The 16,132-nt window shown below is 35.2% G+C and overlaps 1 protein-coding gene across 10 annotated transcripts in view; it reads right to left on the bottom strand.

Annotated features, from left to right (window-relative positions):
• The window catches only part of FAT1 (FAT atypical cadherin 1), a 104,358-nt gene that overhangs the window by 50,156 nt on the left and 38,070 nt on the right, over positions 1 to 16,132 (bottom strand). For all 10 annotated transcript variants that reach the window (XR_012055607.1, XR_012055606.1, XM_072928257.1 and 7 more), the window contains exon 4: positions 75 to 136. Coding sequence is in view for 8 of the 10 variants with exons in the window: in XM_072928257.1 (XP_072784358.1) it covers positions 75 to 136 (62 nt within the window). In the remaining 2 variants the exon portion in view is untranslated. The remainder of the gene's footprint in view (positions 1 to 74; positions 137 to 16,132) is intronic.

Below are 16,132 nucleotides of genomic sequence, written 5' to 3'. Positions count from 1 at the left end.
GCAAACTTAATTCTCTGTAAAAGAGCAATGAACTTACAGTCACTGTTTTTCAGCAATCTCAATAAATTATTTACCTCGAGTATGTGCTCTCCCTGCTGCTCTCGATCTAGTTTTCTGGATGTGGTTGTAATTAGCCCTGCAAACGTAAGAGAATAATTAATCAGATCCTTTAAGAAAATCATCTGAATGAAGTTTAGGTTAAATCAGCAGTTACTGGTATCCTCAATATCAATTTCTTCTTAAGTGGCCACTTCCATTTTTGTAGAATTTATGCTTTCGTTAAGGGAAGGGGTAAGGGGTTTCCAATCCTTAAAAGCTGTGAAAATATTCTTTGCAATCTGAAAACTAAGCTGTTTTAACACTTAAGACAAATACAGTTCAGTGTCCCAACACATCTGTGTGTGTTATGTTTCTGACAGAGTAATGAATGCAATTCTCCCACAAGAAATGTTGTTTTCATACACCTTTTTAAAAGGGTGCTGATGGACATTATCTGAATTAATTACCTATTTCTTCTGGAGAAACACCTATTTGTAATATTAATGATAAAGGCAAAATAAGGATAACCTGAAGAGATGCAATAATAGTAGAAAAAACAGAGCAATTTGTCTGTGTTTGCTGAATTTCACAATGACAAGTGGTCAAACAGTTGCTGTTGACAACAGCAGAGAAGAACCACAAGTTTTTGATGCATGATGTTCTATTTTATCACTCCTTATGCAAGATTAGGAAGGCATGATGGGTTTTTCTTTAAGTGAAGGAAGTCAAAGAGTAAGTGGTAACAAAAAGACAGTGAAACTTAATACAGAAGGGTCTTATTTGAATCCATTCTCCCTAACAATTAGTTCAGAATTTTAACTATTGAGTTTCACAAATAGTAGACTTGCTCAACTCTCAATTATAGCAGCATGATTTGCTATTGTGTGAGTTAACCGTGCCACATATCCAGCCACAAGAGAATTCCATTTCTTTGCAGCACAAAAGCCAAGAAAGACATTAACCTTTTCATGGATACAAGTTGGTCCCACAAATACCATTGCTGTGCTCATATGGGACTGAGCCTGTGCTAGTAAATCTGGCTAGACCCAACTTGGCCTTCCATGATGCAAACACCAAGGTTTGGATTTGCCCAACTTAAGCAACTACCGAGCAAAGCATCCCATATTCTCTGAGGCAGCAACACAGAGGATAACATAATGTCAGAAGACATTTTATCCAACTGTCCCAGCTTTTGTTAGTGAAAGGAAAACATTGCCTCCTTGATCCTTAATTCTCAAACTGGAAAACAGGGAAGTAATTACCCAATGAAACAGAGATCAAAATACAGGTGGCATACTCCATGTTCCATTTTCTAACTACAGAGTAATTTTTTTATTAATATGACCTTATACAAGGAGAATTAAAATCCACTTATAAAGTTTTCAAAGCTTGTCTGCTACACTAAAAAAGCCTTCAATTTTGTCTCTCAGCTGATAAAAAGCAGAGTATGTAAGAAAAGCAATAAAGACTTCAATTGCACTTAAAAAAGAAAGGCCAAGAGAAACAGGATTGTATACCACAGGTGCATAGCTACTCAGTGCTTCAGACAAAAACAGCTGTAGTCTACTTATACCAACAAAATAGACAGCCTGTATGAAATAATACAAACAAAACCTATATAAGAAAATATTACAGCTGTCAAATATTCAAACAACTCTTCTGCAAAAAACAGATAGTGCAAATAACAGCTGTTTCAATTATGGTCAAATCTGCCCTTGTTTTTCCAGCAATTTTGTTTGCCATTATATCAAATACATTATTTATCTAGTATTCTAGACAATGATATGTCATCTTCTCCTGCTTTATATTTTCATGATTTTACAACACATAGAAGACACATTTGCTATTGTTAGGATATATCTTTTGGTATTATGAAGTAATTGTCCTTAGTTACAAAGAAAGGGAGAATGAAAATTAACACATACAAAACCCCAAACCAAACAAACCACAAGGAAAAAAAGTTGCATTATCACTGTGAATTTAGGAAAGGGCAGGGGAAGAAAGAGAAAATGATGTGACAATTGCCTATTAACCTTCTTGAGGTAATACTTCACACGGATATTACAGAGCTGTGAACAATGACAACTGAAAATATTTATTGTCACATATTTTAAAAATCTTTACTCTTCTGCCCAAGTCTGGACAACACATTTTCTTTTCACAGGCTCTATGGGAAATGGAATAGGGCTGTTAACTGGAAGTGCACAAGTGGCACAGCTGCCACCTCATCTGCTTCCTTCCAGCAAAGGGACTTGCAGGTGACTTCAGGAAACACAAGTTCTCCTAAAACCTCTTCCTACTGAGTACCTCTGTAAAAAGCCAGCACAAGCCTTCCCATGAACCATTAATCTCAAGGCTCACCACAGTTACAAGAGAAAAGGGTACATTGCAGCATAGCCACTAAAGGAGTTGAATGTTGAACAGCTGGGTTGAAAATGTGGAAAATCTCAAAAACACAGTAAAAATAACACAATCTAGCAGAAATATCTCATGACGTTTGCATTTCCCTGAATATTCAATAGTTAGTCTACATCCTCTGACAATAATAAGACTTAATTTCTCACAGATCAGAAAAATTACATGTTTCAATAGCTTCCTATCCATTTTATTTTTCATCAAGAGCCATGACTACTGAAGCCACCTCTAAAGATGGCAATTAATACTTGGAGAAAAAAAATATCATTCAAAAAAAAAACCATTCAAAAGCTTTTGCTTTAAGCACTCAAAACAAAATTCTGCCATGTACCACTACTTTACATATTAGTGATTCTTAAAGGATGCCTTGCTCCTGATAAAATTCCTGTTAATGAAGTTGGTCAATACAATGCAAATGGGTAAGCAGAACAAAATATACATGCTGTGATCTGCTAAAACCTCCAGTCCTTTCAGCCAAGCATGCCACACTTCTGTTAAAACACTTCACCAATAACAGAAGGGCTTAGTCTTCACCATATATATCCTGTATATTCAGCAGAAACTAATGCCAACAAAGGAAATGTAACACTTCTGGATTTAGAATCACATACACATGCATGACATTCTTTTAATTTAACTCTTTACTGATAGACACTTTCCTAAGTGCAAATTTAGCTTCAGTGACGTGTCCCTCTTCAATTTAAGACTATAAAAGGTTTGATTATTGCAATCACTAAATTTTAAAATTTTTGCCAGGTTTTTCTATATTACAGAATGTTTAATGCTGCACCAACAGATTTTGTCCATTGTTGAAGAGCTTTCCTGAACTATGGCTGTGTACCCTTGATAATAAGGTCAAGTGTTCCTATGCACTGTAACTGCCCATTAAGAGGGTTGGGGGCCATCTTTGGACCTAATGTAAGTCAGCTCCCTGCAACAAAAGCCACCACTCTGCTCCATTCTAAACTTTTTTTAGATGGAACTCCTCTTTTGTCTAACACTTTTTATATATCCTTGCTGTGCCCCTCCCTATACAAAAATAAATGCATGACCACATTTTTGCACACACCACATCCCCAAAGGAGTGGCAAGTAAAAGATTTCAATTAAGTTCTAAAATAGTCTGTAAAACATTAATTTTTGAAATCCTTGTTATGAGGTGGGGAGAATGTGTTTATTGCTGAATGAAATAACAGCATGTGAGAAACAGGTCACTTGTGACAAACCATTCTATTTCAAAGCAAACCTGACTCAGAGCATTGTTTTATAGCCATATTCTTGCATTTTGCTACAGCCTCCTTTTATTAGCCCCTCTCTCCCAAAACCAACAGGAACAATTACCTCCAGTAAGTCACATCACTGACTACTGACCTGAAATCAATGTCACTATAGCAAGATGGGTCAAGCATTCTTAAGAAATGCAAATTCATAAAAAAAAATTTCTAAGATAATGATGAGAAAATGCTATCTCTAGTGAATTGGTGCCATTTTTGTTTTTAATAATATTTAAAAATTTGCCTCATCAGAAACATCTTCACAACAGCAGCTTAATAATTTCAAGTCGTTCTATAAATCATAGCTGTTCTGCCTCACTAGCTGGAGAGTGACTAGAATCAACTGAAACTAACTGTAAATATCTGTGACAAATAAAACAAAAGAAAATAAAACAGCACTAGTAGCAAACACAACTATATTCTCCCTTCATTCCTTATTTGAGTTTACATTCTGGGGATACCTGCTGTCTATTTGAGGTTTAGCCAAAAAGTAAAAGAATCACAACTGCATCCAGGTAAAACTTACTTCAGATTTCTATTCTAAATAATAGCAAAACAAATATACAAAAAGGCATCTGCAGCATACAATTATGTAAGTGTAAAAAAAACTGTTACATTTGTAACAGAAATTAGCACCAGAGATCAGATATTAGCAGGAATTTATTTCACTGGTTACCAGCTACATCGTATTATCTGTTTCTGAAGACTTGCACATCAACAATTTTCATTCAATGCTGAAACGGCAATATCCTTAAAAAATATAGCATATTAGGTGGGCACTGTGTTAAAATTATCTATTAGCTATCTTTATGGCATGGATGATCTCAGTGATGAAAGAAGTGGCATCAGAAAAAGTGGTCTTTGCAAGGGCTCAGAAGTTTTTATTTTGCCGAGTATACATCATGCATCCCCATGCATTTGTGCTTTCATAAATTCCTGCAGACTTTCCAACTGCACATTAAGCTTGAGATGATGAAGATTCTGGAGATGGGAGGGAGTTTGCCTGTTAGACATAGCTAACCCCCACAATGAACCAAAAGACTAAAGCAGATGCCAAGTGTACTATGATGCCTCCAATAGGCACGATAGGCTTGCTTTAAATTAGTATAACACTATTTGAATTGCAGCATACAAAAATAAATAGAGTTTCATTAATCTTTGAATACACTGGCATTGAAGAATTAAGGAAACAGCTACAATTTTTTTATCACTGACTTCAACAGATACAAGTCATGAACTAAATATTTGGTCAATGTGGTTTTTGTCCTCTGTATTAAATGCAAACTACAACTAATCAGCAGAAATGGTTGCTCTGGGCTGCATCAGTCAATTATCACTTAAACTCTCAATCATGAGTACTGCAACTTAGTCAATTATTATTATTTTAGCTGTCATTCCCCCACTTCAACCCCAAAACCAACAAATTACTAATGAATGTTAAAGGTTTTATTTTTTTCTTTTTAACATATAACAATACGTTAAAAACCTTCAGATCTGTTTACAAAGTCTTAATATGTAAATCAGTCTAAGATTTGAAGGAAGCATAGATTTTAAATTCACACATAGCTATAATGGTAATCATGTTAACTCCTGCATAACACAGCCCAAAAGCACTGAGCAAGTTGCAGCAAATATTCTGTAAGTCGAAGACCAATAATGTCTCTTCAAGTGATAGAGATACTGTCCCACTTCAAGGCAGGGTTTCCTACTAATCTTCCCTATTTAAGAAGTAGTGTATTATATCCAGTTCAAGACAGCTTTCCCTTCTAGACAGAGGAGTATATATTGCTTTTGTATGACAGACTAAGAAGTTCACAGGAATCAGCAGTTTCCTTCTCACAGAAGCAGTAGGTGTGATCAAGCCATGTCTCAGACATCTCTCATAATACAGTGAGTGTCAAGTCTCTCACTGTCTGAAAGGTCTCTTATGAGATCATTTAAACTTCTTCCGATATCTCAGCACTTTCCAAAATAGGAACAAAATGACTGAGAAAACAATAATCCATTATTATTTCATCACTGATACAAAAAGATTATTTTTCCCAACTGATTTCAAATTAACCGTGTTTTACACCTAACTTACCATATAATCCATGACCATCAGAAAAGGCACACATTTTCTTTCTAAAGATGTTCAGATAAGCTCTTTGGCAAGACTGTAGTCAAATCTTGTTTTCTACATAAGCTAAAAATTGTCTTCAAAACCAAACCAAAGGAACAGGTTAATAAAAGCAGGTCAATAAAAGTTAATAGCACAGGGATTGAAGAATATATTCCAGCTTTGCAGCTGGCAAAAAATAAACTCTGTCTTATAAGCCATGTAATGACTGATGATGACTATTACAAGCTACAAAGTCTAACACATCAGCATTGTCCTACATCACCATGAAGGCAGACTGCATAGTTAAAAAAGAAACAAGACAGTGCTAACAAGCTATCATACTGGAACAAGTATATCATAAAGGAACTGAACTTTGGTTTACACAGTCTTAAAGATAATTCCTTAGCAATTTCACTTACTTTTCATTCCTAAACTCTTCCAGGTTCTACACACTTTAATAACTCTCATCAAAACGGAAACTGAATTGTCACCAGTAATTTTCTAATGCTGAAATATGACTGCAAATATACAGTCCCATGAGAAACTAGGAATATAATGTAAAAGCACCTTAAATGGCTGCAAATGCCTCTTCTGCTCAAATACAACACTTAAAAGCAATCATTATTATTCTTTTAATACAGGCCTCAGAAATGGTACCACTTTTCAAGAAGAATTGTGAGCCTCGGCTCCTCTTTCAATTCTCCTAGCCATATATTCTCTCCATTAGTTCTGCTGTTGCTTGCTTGTTCTCTCTGGCCTCTTGATTTTTACCGTTTTTTGCTATGCAGCTGTTTAGGTAGAACAAAGATTATTTCTGCCTAGCAGAGTTCACAGTCTGTGGCTAGGAGACTTTTCTGGATAGTCTAAATGCACTTTTGGGGCTAAGGACTTATTTTCTACTTCATATGTAAACTTCCTGATGAGGATAATTACACAAATGAGTTACAATACCCTACCTTTCGAAAAATAAAATGGAAGTACAGCAGTACCCTCTGATGAAGCCACTGTTCCCTTTTTGTTAAGTACAGCATGATGGCACTCAACTTGTACAGTCTTTGACAGCTTTGATGCCTTTTCCCCTTCAATTCCCATGTATAGCCATTCAAGCAGAAGCCAACAGGACACTCCCACAGTGTACAGACACCTAAGTAAAATCCAGACTGAAAAGTCTGAAACACATTATGAACTACACATTCTATTTGCTCTTCAGATCACCTTTTCTTTTTATTTAGATATTTCCTTATTCCTGTTTCAAATGCTAGTGCATATGCTCCAGATTTTATTCATAAAAAACTGTTGGCACATTTGTCCCAGATGACTACTTCTTGCCCTTTGAATAGTACTCCATGAAAAGTCAAGCAATAATTGAGATCTCAGTCCTACCCAAGTCAGGACTGCATCAAGCAGGGGGTAACACCCTGTCTATAAGGGTGTATTTGTGCAGCACATTTACTGAAGTGCAGTAATATCACAGAATATGCTGAGTTGGAAGGGATACACAAGGCTCATCATGTGCAGCTCAGTGTTTATGAGCTTGTTGCCAAGACAGACTGTAAGCTTTGTATATAGGATTAAAAAGTATGGCACTGTGTTTATCTGTAACCAGGCAATTTAACTACTCAATCCTACTACTATAAAGTTTAAGTGCAAGCTGCACTTCTGAAGTCACTTACCTGAACTATTTTACAGCATCCTGTAGGTTGCTGAGCAGAATACTCATTAATCATATCTGTGATGTGAGCATGAAGCAAAGACAAGCAACCCACCAAAGATTATTTATGTACAGCATAAGGAAAAAAAAAATTTACATAAACAGCTAAGCCATCCAATACAACCAACATTGTAGAACTTCAATTTCAACTAGATTTCAAATTAAGTGTTAAATTAGTGGTTATTGATCATATGATTGTAGAAAATTCCACAAATATCTAACTAAAAGTAAACCATGTAGTTTTGTATACTCTACTTAGTCACTGACTAAATTATTTTTAGTCTGGATTTACTAACAATGGTATTTACTTCTTGTGCAGTAATCTTTTTTAAAGTAAAATTATTTGGGAGATAATGAAAATAACTATATGAATAACAACAAACACCCAAATAGCTACATTAAAATGATCCCACATTCTCAGTGCTTGCTAAGTCCAGTTTCAGTGTCATTCATATTCTTTTGCTAGGTTCTGTCTCACAAAAGATAAAACCCAGAATGTAAGTCAAAAGCATAAGATAAATTTTTTAAAAATTTATTTAATAAATAATATTAGCTAAAATAATTTTAAATTAAAGATTAAACAACAAAATTCACGTACGTTTTTAAGAAAACTAGTAAGTGATGATACATTTCCTCTAGAATGAACTTTGATCTTATTATCAACAGAACACTATAAATTTTTGTTACCCCTTTGCTTACTTTGTGAAAATATTCTTGCCTTCAAAAGCCACACCAATTCCAAGCTCAAATGCTTTCAGCAATTAAGTTACCTTATGTCCATCAGTCCTTTTTTATCTCATTTTAAACTATATCATCTTCAATAACTAAGTACAGAATTATTACCATAAAATCACACATAATCTTAAAAGGTATTTTTAAACTTGATATAAACCTATTTTATTTATAGTGCTCTGAACTCCCTATACATTTAAACCCTGAAATATTAATATCTAAGTGAGAATTTTGAATTTATAAAACACTGCTGCCTCTTCCTTTTTTCTTTTGTTTTTAATTGTATGTTGTTTCCTACATTTACAATATAGAATGTTTTAGAGTAAGTGCAAAGCATTCTTATCTACTGATTTAAAGGGAACTGCTTTTGTAACTGCACCATATACATAAAGAATTTCATGCAATGCTCATAAGAGAGACGATCAGGTCAAAGATCTTGCCTTGGCTCTCAGTAAAACTGAGGAATAATTTTATAGATCACTTCTAGCTAGTCCTTGAACTCTGACTCCACAGTGAATTTTTAAGAGGGAAAAATTATATTACTTCATACAGAAAAACATTTTTTCTGGGATTGATCTATTTTCATTGATTAAAAGAAATTCAAGGCAAGCTGATTTGAAACAGGGCACTAATTCTGAGGAATTTTTTCTTATTATGAAATTAATCAATACTAATATTATAGTGTTGTTATATACACAATTTCAAGTTACACTACTCAGAGATCCCACCTAGCAAAGCCTGTTATCTTTGAAAGCACATGTGAATGTGGGGACTTTGCAAGTGGCTCACAACAGTATCTGATCACTGTCTCTTCCTTGACTAGAATTATAGTTTTGCATATTATATATACTCCAGCTCAAAAGAACACGTGTTATAGGGACAGCCTGTCTCTATTACCATTTCAAATAAACCCTTGGCAAGTTGGCATATGACACAAAGCTGAGTGGCACAGATGACACAACAGAAGGACTGGATGGCATCCAGAGGGACCTGGACAAACTGGAGAGGTAGGCTCACAAGAACTTCATGAAGTTCAGCACGTCAAGGTGCTGGGTCAGGGCAGCACCTGATATGAGTCCAGTCCCGGAGACAAACTGATAGCAGGCTGAGATAAACTGCAGGGAAGGACTTGGGTGTTCTTGTGGATGAAAAGCTGGATGTGATTCTGCAATGTGCACTTGCAGACTGAAAGGCCCACCACAAGATGGGCTGCATCCTGGGTGTTGGAACCAGATGAGATTTAAGGTCTCTTCCAACCCAAGCCTATATTTCCATGACTGCTGTATCAGAACATGGGAAAATCGAAAGAGAACTTCACTTTCTTTAACTCTTGGTTTACAATACAGATCATGCAGAGCATGACCTGAAGTTTTTATGTCGTTCCAGGGACAAATAAAGGAAAAGGAAAGGACTGCTATGGTTCCCATTTATTTCCCCAAATTTTTTCTTTTTCTAAAGCGATGTATGAGAACAAATGAAATGAATAAATAAAGCCCTAACACCACCACCTAAGATTTAAAAGAAGCGCTCTCTATATAAGTACTTTAAAGTAATTTTTAAAATAGCTGCCTCTATTATAGCAAAATTTCTACCTTTGCAGATGCAAAATCTCTAAATAATGTAGAGTAAGTGGATATGAAAATATTATTAGAAATTTCAGATATGAACTTGTTTTCCCAGCTACACAATGACCTACCACTTCAAATGCTTTTTAAAAGGAAAACCAAAGTAGCTTTTTGCAGAATTAAACTCTTTTTACAAACATTTGGGCGAATTCTGGTTACCTTTTCAGTAAAGAAAAAAAACTGTTCTAGAGACACTATAATCAAATACTTTACTTTCTCTGCATGTCACAGGTAAACACTTGAGAACATGGAGGCTGCTACATACACTTCGAGCTGTGTGACATAAGTGAACAATAACTGAGTCTGGCATTGCTTACCAGCTACAGAAGTTATATGAAAAAATTCAGCATTTTGATCTTTGTTTAATTTTAAATCATGTAAGCGTGCAATATACCAACACTGGTTTTATCCATGTTCCAAAACATTACGTCAATTGGGATTAAAACCCACAAGTAGTTAAACAACAAAGATTTCCTTTGTTAAAATGAAGCCAATACAACTCTGTGGTCACTGACCCTTCATTTCCTCACTAAGTAATTCTCCAGTGTTATCGGAAACCCATGGAAGTTGTTTGCAGCTGTACTCATTTCCCATTTCACTTCGGTCTCCAAATCAGACACACACACACTCTCCTTTAAAGGTAACTGTGTAAAATATACAGGTTACAACTATGTTCTGAAATGGGTAATTACTCAAAGCTTCTGCTAAATTCCCCAACTAATATCCTTATCTAAATGGACTGTCTCATACACCATAGGATTACTAATTTCCTTAAAGGTATGTCTATAATATTCTCATAATAATACCAAACCACTTCATACATAAATTAATATAGCTTTACAACACTCCCAAGTAATTAGGTCACACAAGTATTTCTATTTTACAACTGCAAAACCCATGTATGGGAAAATTAACAACTCAAGATTGATTTTGGCATTCTCATGTCCAGGTTGTGAACCCAAGTCTAGTTTTCAGAAGTATGCCTCACTTTCATACCAAGTTTCCTTAAAAGCATAGAAAGCTATACTTTTGCGATCAGCATTTCTGCTGATCTGAATCAAAATTATTTGGTACAATATTCAGTACCTCTCTTCCTAATTTCTCTTCCTCATTTGCTATTATTGCTTTAAATTTCTGAGGTAAGACACCACCAAAAGTGGTTTTTGCTACCAGACCAAATTCCCTCCCCAAGCCAAATCTGGCTGGCACAACGAATGTAACAGAAGTCCTGGGGAAGTGGAAAGAAGCACAACAATTGGGCAAAAGATCAGAAATTATTTCTAGCCTGAATATATGTGCAAAGTAATACAAAAGGATTGTAAGGACCCTATAGGGATACCTGGTTAGGATTCAATTTTCTTGCTCAGTAATACTAGAGAGAGCTGGAACTCCTTTCTCTATGCAAATGCAGATTTTGCCATTCTAGTGTGCATGCTGCACTTATAAAGCAGTATAACCTTCTTTCAGGCACCTTAACTCAGCAATCTTTGAGATATTCATTATAGAGAGCCTGTAACACTGTAGCAGCCATATTTTAAAAACATGGCATAACAAAACTATTTCATCCATATGAAAACTGATACAGAGTTCAGAGAATTCAGTGAGCATTTTTTGTTTAGAGAGAATTCAGTCTAGTGTTTCTAGTTCTACAGCAATTTAGATGTCACTGTTAGTCATTTAAAGGTTAATACCTTTCTTCTAATTTCACATGATATTTGCCAACCCACAATTTAAAAAGTAAAGCTAGAAGAAAAATACAAAATGAGAAACAATTATAGGAAAAGAATTTGGCTGACAATGTAATTCTGGGGAACTGTCAGCACACATTTAAAATTGGGGATCTTGTTTGCAAACCACCCTTACAATTCTTACTGGGTGCAACAAAAAGCACATATTTCATGCATGTCCTACCCTCCTCAGACAGAAACGAATTACATGGTTTAATTGAAAGCTTTTAGTAATATAAATACATAATTCTTTTGAAGAGGCACTAACAGATTGGTTTCTAAATATATAATTTCTAAATCCAAATAGCTTAGAAATTATAAAATCATAATTCATTAACTCATAAATGTACACTTATATACAATGGTATCATCAGCTACTATCTGTAGATGCCATACTAATTATCTGTTCCACTTTCTCTAAGAAAGCAATCCTGCTATCAAGTGTCATCCTTCCAACACTTCTCAAAAGCAAAATAGCAAATTAAGATATTTTAATATGAAAGGCACAAAGATGAGGAAAAATATAAGGTTTTCTACTAAATAGGACTGTGTTCACATAAAATAGAAACACTGAATAGTTTTTTTCCAAGCATTAAAATAATAAATTGTATTTTGTAAACACAGACATGGAGTTTACATCTATGATTCATGAAACTTCTCAGTTCTACAAGTACCCAAATAGCTCACAAGCAAATAAACCACACCTGCAAAAAACAGAAATAGTACTAAGGCACTATTATACATACCATATGTATCACATGTGCTTATAAAAGCATTGTACGTGTATTTTAAGCTCTAAGGCACAAATCTCAGAACGTGTTTACTGCTATATAGTCCTTTGCTGTACACGAGTGTTGGTAAATGTGCAAATCTTTTCTAAGCCTCAGTGCAGTAGCTCTAGTGTTAAGTGCTGAGATTAACTACAGAGTCCCAGGACATGTTCAGAACAGCCACCAAATCGTGCAACTTTACTCTTTCCACCTGAACGTATTAACATGAGTTGCAACTCTTCCACCTTGTCAATTACTTCTGTATTTAATTACAAGCTATGTTGCAAGAAGTTAAGCAGATATAAAGTACTTATCATAATTTGCATGTTTGTCTACAGTTGTGTTCAGATTGAGCATGAAAGTTGTGGAACTAAATCTTTGTTCTAATTCTTTCTGGCAAGTAATATTATGATAATTATTCTACCTGGACTCACATGTACAGCACTTTCTTTTCATTGCATGGAAACTCCAAAGATAAATAAAACATTATTTCATTTGCTTTCATGAAAGACCAGGTATATGTGAAAAGATTACAAAATATCCTGTGAAGTACTTTGTCATATATCCTGTTCCAAAAAGTGAAATAGCATGTAAAGAAAAACTTAGCAGTGTTTCCTTAAGTGATTTTATAATTATTTGAAATATAAAATACATTTTAAAGTGTCAGTGAGGACTTACTGAGAGGGCTACTTAGATTACAGTAAGAAGCATGCAGATACTACTAAAGCCAGTAGCATTTCTGAGAAACAACAGCTCAGTCAGTAAAAAGCTCTTGTCATTAAAAGAAATATCTTCTTTTTGTGAAAGAGGAACTACATCCTACACAGATCCATGTCAGTGAGTCTCTAAAAATTCAGAATTATTGCATTAAGACACAGACATCTTAGTCTGGAGTCCACAAACTTCTAGAAATGAATTAGCTACATCAGGAGAACAGAATGCAGTGTCTCACTTGATACATGTTACGTGTAGGTTGTTTCTATTTATAATCTGTATTACTACTATGTGTGGGATTCCAGCTGTGGACCACAATATCATAACATTACATTTTATAAAGAGAAAGGAAACAATGGATCCTTGACCAGGAGAAGAGATAATAACACATTACCACCTGAGCCATATTTTTAACACTCACCACATATTTTAAGAATCCTAAAACTAGCTTTTAGTTGACTTGAACTGAATGCCATTACAGTCCTCAACTCACCTTTGGGGATGCACATACTTAACTTGTACTGTCACTTTCAGTGTTACAACAGGATACAGTTAAAAAGACTTGATTAATATTCCAGCCCTATCTCCCCTGTGGCTGGAAGGGAAACTTGGGCCCCTGGGGAAGGTTTCTCTTCCTTGGACAAATAACTTACAGTATGATAACTTCACATGGTACAACAAGAATAATATACACACATAAGCTAACAAGACAAGACTTGATCTCTCCAATTCTAATCAAATGTACTCTTCAGCTGAGCCCTCTTTTAACTGATAGGGGAAGATAAAATGCACTAGAACAATAATAACCAGTGTATTTTAAAGTGTTCTTCCAACTCCTTAACATGTCAATTCTATTGAAAACACTTTCACACCAAATAAGATCTATTCAGATTAAATATATTCAATATCTAATAGACAGAAGAGAGACTTGAGAACTTATGAACCAGATAACCTCAGTCGAAAACTCAACCACTATGTTAGTGCCCACTGCAGAACAGTTTCAAACTGGTCAGGTACAGGATAGGCAGTATGGCCCATTAGAGCACATGAAATGGGAAGACATTGAGTTAGCTTTTTAATAGCCATTGAATTATCTGAGTGCACTCTAGGAACAAGTTTCCCTTCTCTCCTCTGCCCACCTTTTCCCTTTCACTATGTTTAAGACATCTGTTTAGAAGCATGTCTATCTAGCATACAATTTTAACAGTAATAGACACCAGTGAAGGGTGGTAGAAATGGCACATGATAGGTGAAATACCTAAGCCTGGGCCTTTTAATTATATTGAGGGGAAAAAAATAATTTTCTTCTGCTGAATGTAAATCAGAGGGAGATTTTTATTCCCAGTGCTTGCGTTCTGAAATATAATGCTTTAATTATTTCCAGCTGCCCTTTTGCTTAAAATTCTTTAACACCAAACTGAGAAGGACTGTGGATTGCCCTGCTTGCTTCTAGTGTATGAATGATACAAAAAAGGCAGGTAAGCTCTCTTGACAGAAAATCTTTATTCCTTTTCTATTAAGTGCTCTTAATCACTTCACCATCTAGTGTGTTGAGCTGTCTCTCTCAAGGTCCCTTTCTAACATACATGAGACCACAGTAAGCTACTAACACATAAAACTTCAAACTCTGTCCAAAGACAAGTCACAACCCCCCAGTGCCCTAATTCTACCCATTAAATAGGAATAAAGATATTTCTTTACGCCAAAACTTTGGCAAGCAGGTGCAGTGGTGTCTTTTTTCAAAACACAGTTTGGAAAATGCCACCTGATGATACAGAGGGCTGAAAGGGGAGGACAAGAACAGAAGAAAGAGGAAGAGAAAATGACCTGCAGGAATATTTAAGGAAACAATAATCAAAAAGAACTGGCCAATTATACAGTAGTGATGAAATGAATGGAGGTAGAATTTATCTTCCTTTGCAATTTGAATACAGCAGTCACTCACTTTTTTCCACCCAACTCACAGGTAATTTTATTCCCATTTTATCAGTATTATATTGAAACAACAAAAAATATCAAAGTGGCCAGCAAAATAACTTTCTCAAAATCAGAAAGAGTAAGTAGATTAAAAAGCAGATTTTTTTTCCTTTTGCATCATGTAAATGAGATATAACAGAGGCATAAAGTAAACAAAATAGAAATAAAGCATACAAACACTTTCTGCATTCACTTTAGAAGGGTGGTTGAATTTTTCTTGTTTTACTTGTCAGGCTCTTTTCTCTAAAACCAACATTTTGTAAATATAGTGTTTAGATGAAGGCTTTAACTATACTAAATATCTTCTGTTGCTATAGCTATTTCATATATCCCTCTTGGCAGTGTTTTCACAGATGCAGCATATGCTGACAAAGAAGCTATTGGCAGAAATAACCCAAATAACATATCTGTGTTTGCACTCAGAGCTTTGCTGACACAGCAATTGCAATTGATAAAGCACACAAGTCTTTCATACCCTGAGCTGAAATAGCTACAAAACAAAATTAAGGCCATAGACTTCAAAATGGGTTTTTTTCTGTCATTTTTGCTCCTTTAAGTCCCCTGAAATTGCTTCCATGAATGGGCAAGAACTAAATTAATAAAGCTTCTACTGCTCCCTTGTACTTACTGGGTTTGTAATACATTAAAGTCATTCACTACACCTCTGCAGGACCTCCAATCTAAAACTCTCTGAATTGTGAGAAAAAAAAATGGTTGAGTGAATCAGAAGCATCTCTCATAATTTTTTACTGTGAAATAACATATAAAAACATATAAAAAGCATAATCTGGGCACAGCCTGGCAAAAAAATCACAAGTTCTTCTCCAGGCATAAACTGTGGGAAAAACATCCAGTATGCGTATTATTTTCTTCACATTCAGAAGGAAGGCAGGGTAGGCAACCCTTAAAATATTTTCAAAATTACTGGGTAGCTTCGGTTAAGACCAATTATTTTGCTTCCCCTCTGTCTGTCCCACACACCTTTCAGTACCTGCAATTCAGTTACTAAAAGGTTACCTGGTTCTTGAGTTTGTACTCCCCTGTTAAA

The sequence above is a fragment of the Taeniopygia guttata genome, chromosome 4 (assembly GCF_048771995.1).
Source record: "Taeniopygia guttata chromosome 4, bTaeGut7.mat, whole genome shotgun sequence".
Taxonomy (NCBI): domain Eukaryota; kingdom Metazoa; phylum Chordata; class Aves; order Passeriformes; family Estrildidae; genus Taeniopygia; species Taeniopygia guttata.
Note: the sequence above shows the minus strand (reverse complement) of the source record. Positions and strands in the feature narration are given on the sequence as shown.